The following is a 5,792-nucleotide window of genomic DNA, read 5'->3' on the forward strand; positions in this document are numbered from 1 at the left end:
GAATTCCTTTGGAGGAATTTGCTGGACCTTTGGAGGTCCAGTGGTTAGGCCTCCGAATTTCACTGCCAAGGGCCTGAGTTTGATCCTTCGTTGGGGAACTAAGATCCCATAAGCCGCACTGCACGGCCAAAACAAAAACAGAAACAAAAGCAAAAACAAACAAAAAAGGATTAAAAGACTTTAAAGTAATGGAAATCACATTAGCGCTATCCCTGCCTGCTATGACCTACAACTTGGTGGTGATTGACATTCTTGGGACAGAGATTCTAAGTCTCATGCTTGCAAGTCCTTGGGCTCATCTGGAGTCAGCTTCATCAGTTTGTCCACACAGAGCAGGATGAGGGTGAGAAACAAGAGACTCCAACCAACAGCAGCCGCGATCCAGCCGTATTCATCCACTCCGGTGTGGCAACACCGGGCTGCTTGTGGGCAGAAGTCGACATCTGGTGGGAAGAGAGAGCGGGAATGACAGCGTCACACCAGCCTCCCCTCCCCCGAGCTCTTCTCTAATATTCATAACATTGAGACCAGTAATAATAGAATAGCCACCATTTACTAAAGCACGCCATGTACTAGGCTAAGTGCTCCACACACATTACCTTATTTATTCCTCACAGAGTGATAGGCACAGTTATTCCTGCTGTTTGACATGAAGAAACTGAGGCTGTCACCTGCGCAAGGTCACGAGATGGCAGAACTAGAATTCAAACCCAAGCCTGTAGGAGTCCAAAGTCATGTTCATAACCTCTACATGTTATTGCCTATTACCCTCCTTTGTAAGTGCCCAGAAGTAAACACATCTGGTCATCCAATGAAGGCAGAATCAAGGAGGCAAACTTCGAATAAGGCAAACTTCCTGTTAATTAGACACGCATAGCAGTGGTTGCTTTATGAAGCAGTAGGCTCCTTGCCACTGGAAGTCTTCAAATAGAGGATGAACACAAATATGCAAACGGTACCAAAGTGAAGCTCCTGCCTTGGGCATAAGTTGGACTGGCTGATGTCTAGGGTCTTTCCACTTCCAAATTTCTATAAGCATTTGCAGTCAGCGGGGTTTTGACTGCTGTCCTGGGGATGGGCCATTAAAGCCACCTGCACCAGAGAGTGTGAGCTTAGATGGGGACCAAGCCCAGGAGAGCTTTTTAGACGTGCTCTGCAGACAGTTCTGGGGCTGTGAGCAAACCACACCGGTGCACAGGAGGGCCAGGCAGGCGCTCAGCCACCCGATGCCAATGGGCAGAAAGCAAGGAGGCTTAAGTGTCCCTCCCCGCTCCAGGGTGAGCCCTGGGGTTAGGGAGGTTGCCAGGAGAGGCTTACTGGGGCACTGCTCCAGGGTCTCAAGGCCTGGATGGTGGACAGTCAAGGTTGAGTTGCTGCTGCCGCTGGCTTCTGGAAGAAAAGACAGAAGATCGTCTCAGGCACTAGGAGAAGCCATTCTCAGGCATAGAGTTTGCAATCTTTTTTTGAATCAGTAGTGAGTATTATGAAAGTGTTATAGAAGTTCCAGTAGAGGTACATTGAAATTTCATGCAACAAAGCTAACCCTCTGTCATAGCCTGCACTATGTCCCCCAGGTTCGTAGGTTGGAGTCCTAACCCATTTTATGGAAATAGGGCTTTAAAAAGGCAATTAAGGTTAAATGGCTAAATGAATCCAATATGACTGGTGTCCTTGTAAGAAGGGGAAGAGACACCAGGTATGTGAACTCATAGAGCAAAGACCACATGAAGACCCAGCACAGAGGGGACCATCTATAAGCCAAGGAGAGGGGCCTCAGGAGAAAACAAACCCGGTGATACCCGGAGCCGCCAGAACGGTGCGAAAAGAAGCTTCTGTTGTTTCAGCCACCCAGGCTGTGGTATTTTGTTGGCTAGCAAACTCACACACTCCCCTTTTCCTATCACTCCCGAGTCCCATTCAGAGATGCTGTATCTTCATATCTCATGTCCCTTCCATTACCAAGGCCTCTAAACACTTTCTTTTAGCTGCTTTCCATGCAGATAGGTGCATCTATAAACTTTTTTTCTAGTATAAACACAATCACTTAAAAATCTGGAATGTCTTTTAGTAACTAGCTTCAGTTTCCTTCAAAAACTTAAACTAGTAAACATTGAAGTCTGACCTTGATTCTTTATTTATGATGAGTATGATGTTATTACTCAGAGAGAGGGTTTAATAAAAAATTAATTAAACACGCTACAAGCAAGTTGAGAGTTTCTAGAACATGCAGCACTTAGAATTGTCCCTTGATTAATAAGCAAGGAGCACAATGATCAAAAGCACTTTAGCAGAAATATCAGAGTTTGGGGGGTGGGGAGGGGTTATGGAGAGGAACATAAGGATCCCCAAGGGAGAAAAACCATGGCCCACGTTCCCTCTCATCCCTGAGGATAAGAAGGTAGATGATTGGACTTCCCTGGTGGTCCAGTGGTTAAGACTCTGCCTTCCAATGCAGGGGGTGCGGGTTTGATCCCTGGTCAGGGAACTAAGATCCCACATGCCATGGGGTGTGGCCAAAAATTAAAAACAAAAGCAAAAAACAGAAGGTAGATGGTCTCGGTCTCTGTTCAACATGGTGACCACTAACCATTGTGGCTGTTTAAGTTTATTAAAATTAAATGAAAAATGCAGCTACTTGGTCATATCAGCCACATGCCAAGTGCTCAATCACCGCATGTGACTAGTGGCCACCATATTGGAAGCACAGCATAGATAACGGAACATTTCCATCATCAAAAGAGTTCTGTTATGGGCTTCCCTGGTGGCGCAGTGGTTGGGAGTCCGCCTGCCGATGCAGGGGACACGGATTCGTGCCCCGGTCCGGGAGGATCCCACATGCCGCGGAGCGGCTGGGCCCGTGAGCCATGGCCGCTGAGCCTGCGCGTCCGGAGCCTGTGGTCCGCAACGGGAGAGGCCACAACAGTGAGAGGCCCGCGTACCGCAAAAAAAAAAAAAAAAGTTCTGTTAGACAATGCTGATCTAGGTAGAGCAAAACCAAGAGGCCATTTAGAAGAATCTTTCTGGAAATTATGTTGTTGTTCAATCTACTTCTTTGGGAATGAAATAAAAAAAGTTTGGAAATCTCCAGGCCCCACTGACTCTAGGTTAACATGTCCTTCAAAATTGCTTGTTGTCACATAGCAGGACGAGTCAGGAGGAAACTTCTGATTTAGCCAAAGCCATGAAATTGCTGCTCAGACTAATTTTATGCCACACACCCCCGGCCACTCCAATGTCCTGCTTAAGTATAGTAATTACCTTGATGCAATCTGATGGTTACTGTAAATAATTTACAGCTAAATGCCTTAGAGCTTGGTCTTTATTTGCTTTGGAAAAATTGATTCCTCAATGTTTTAATTTCCCTTGTTACCCAAATAACTTCCTTGACCCTGACTTTCATCTCCCCTCTACCCTAGAATGGAAGTGGTCCCAGTCTAGAGCTAGTGAATGGAAAAAAACCTAGTTAATGGAATACTAATATTAGGTTCAACCGTATGAAATTGGCATTTCTGTAGGTCAAAAATTATTCAGTATCAGAAATTTTATATGGTTCAAACTAAATACCCTGTTACAAATTCTTAAGAATTTAAATATCACCCACCTCCCTCATAAGCAAAGCCAGCCAGGGACTGGTCCCACTTGGAGTCACTTCCAAAGTAAAGGCTGCTGGCAAGACCCAACCATTCAGTGCAGTTAAATTTGTCAAGTGTTTGAGGCCCTCTCTTAAGCATGGCCAGGTAAACAGAAACCACTCTTATCTGGGGAGGGGTGATTTGGAAAATAAAAGGAATGTGTTAACATTCGTTGAGGGTTTACCATGTGCTATTTTATTAGAAGTTGTTTACATTCAGTAACTTATTTCATCTTTACAACAAACCTATATATAAGCACTATGATTATCTCCATGTTAGAAATGAGGAAACTGGAGCACAGAGAGGGTAAGTAATTTGCTCAAGGTCACACAGCTGGTAAGTTGTGGAAGCCAGAGTTGAGTTGAGGCTCAGTGGCTTGAGAGCCCATGCTCTGAACCTCCATAGGAGAGACCATGAGGATGGGAGAGATAGATACAGCCTGGAGGGGGGACGGCGAGGATTGGTTTCAAGAGAGGGAGAATCTGTCTGTCAGAGAGGAGGGCAGACTGTTCTGAGGAGCAAGATCAAAGCCAGAGGCAGAAACCAGGAGCATGAGAATGTGACCGAGGTCCCTGACGTGCAGAGCCCAGCCTGGGAGAGCAAGCCAGGGGAGGCCACCTAACATCCCCCTTCAGCCTCCACAAGAAAATCGGGACGTGACCCAACATCTCCTGAGCCGGGCAAGGTGGGAGAAGGTTAAACAGCGTACGACAGCTTTGTGTGTTGAGGTTTTGTGAAAGTTGCAAAGGGCGCACAGGGTCAAGGGAGGGACAGAGGTCCTTAGGTGAGAGGAGGGCACGCAAAAGCAGGATGACAGCCACAAAATATGGGTTTGCAACACAATTATGCTGACAAGGAGCCGTTGAGAAACAGCAACCCAAAGATATCATTTTAGGCCAGTTTGGTCCCCTGATGGGAGAGACTCTTTGTGGCAAAGGCCAGCAGAGCTGGCTGCTCCCATACTGGCTGACGCTGGTCTTAAGGTAACTCCCATCCCACCCTACCCTCTCTTGCCTAATCCTTCAGATGAGAAAGTCCTGTTTCCTCTTTCCTTTGTGCGGGACCAACCCTAGCCAAGGAATCCTTCTCCCACCTCCTTCTTCCCCCCCTCCCCTCCCTTCCTCTTCCCAGCGTGGCGAGAATAAAGCTCACAGTTCTACCTGCCAAGCAAGCCGGGTGGAAAGAGGCAAAGGCCAGGCTGAGGACCAGGGCGGCCCAGGGCGCAGAGTTGAGGTGCTTCATGCTGAGGAGGGAGGCTTCTGTGATCACGGTCCCCGCAGAGGCGAGCTGAGGGCCGCCTGCCATGCGTCCTGTGTGTGGCCCGTCTGGCAGGAACTTGAAAACAACGCTGGCAGAGGTGAATTTCTGCTCTGTGTTTGGGGGAAAGAGAGGGGGTGGAGCAAAGGGAACTCGGGCTGTCACACCTGGCTCTCACCTCTCCAGGAGGGAAGCCGAGCTACGTTGGCTGGGGGAGGAATGGACGGTGACTCAGTTGGTTCTTCCTTAGCTCACGTTTTGTCCCTGCTGAGAAAAAAGAGGACAGGGCGGGAGATCTGTGTCGTGCTGGTTCCTTGAAGATGAGTTTACTGCCTCTTCCACCTTCAGGCATAGTCATCCTATCCAGTATTTACCGAGCACCTACTGCGTGCACTACCCTCTGCTCAAGTCTGGAAATACCTGCCCTCCAAGTGCTTTATTACAAACACACATCATTAAAGCACAGAGCAGTGTTTCAGGAGTGAAGGACAAAGCACTTTGCTTCTCAGCAGTAAGAGGCCTCACCTCCTGATGGCTGCTTCATGAGGAACATGGCATTTGGGTTGGGCCTTGAAGGATGGATAGGGCTTTGACAGGCAAAGAGGAGAAAAAGGCATCGTATGCGGGAGGGACAGGTGAGCAAAGGCCCGGAGGTAAGAGGTGCTCAGAAATGCACTGTGACCAAGAGCCTGAGCATCCGATGTGCCGGGCTGGGCGTGGAGGGTTTGAAACAGTCAGGAGGCCAGAGGGAGGCTTTGTGAAGATTTTGAATTGAGTAGTAACTTGATTGAAGCTCTGCCTCCAGTCTAAGACACTTGCTGAATGCCAACCATGTATTGTAAAGGCACCGTCCCAGGCATTCGAGACTCAGAGATGATTAAGATGTGACGCCTCCTCTTGATT

General features: G+C 48.0%; 1 protein-coding gene across 1 annotated transcript; it reads right to left on the bottom strand.

Annotated features, from left to right (window-relative positions):
• Positions 1–273: 273 nt before the first annotated feature.
• TMEM213 (transmembrane protein 213) lies at positions 274–4,937 on the bottom strand. Its single transcript, XM_004272154.1, has 3 exons — positions 4,793–4,937; positions 1,318–1,389; positions 274–443 (listed from the first exon to the last, which is right to left on the bottom strand). The coding sequence occupies exons 1-3, from the start codon at positions 4,935–4,937 to the stop codon at positions 274–276; spliced, it is 387 nt and encodes a 128-aa protein (XP_004272202.1).
• Between the last annotated feature and the right edge of the window lie 855 nt (positions 4,938–5,792).

The sequence above is a fragment of the Orcinus orca genome, chromosome 9 (genome assembly GCF_937001465.1).
Source record: "Orcinus orca chromosome 9, mOrcOrc1.1, whole genome shotgun sequence".
In the NCBI taxonomy this organism is placed as follows: Eukaryota; Metazoa; Chordata; class Mammalia; order Artiodactyla; family Delphinidae; genus Orcinus; species Orcinus orca.

Coding starts and splice junctions, on each gene's coding strand:
- TMEM213 (XM_004272154.1), bottom strand. CDS start 4,937: ATGGCAGGCGGCCCTCAGCTCGCCTCTGCGGGGACCGTGATCACAGAA. Junction 1,390..4,792: donor CCACCCGGCTTGCTTGGCAG/GTAGAACTGTGA, acceptor CTTTTCTTCCAG/AAGCCAGCGGCAGCAGCAAC. Junction 444..1,317: donor GACCCTGGAGCAGTGCCCCA/GTAAGCCTCTCC, acceptor TCTTCCCACCAG/ATGTCGACTTCTGCCCACAA.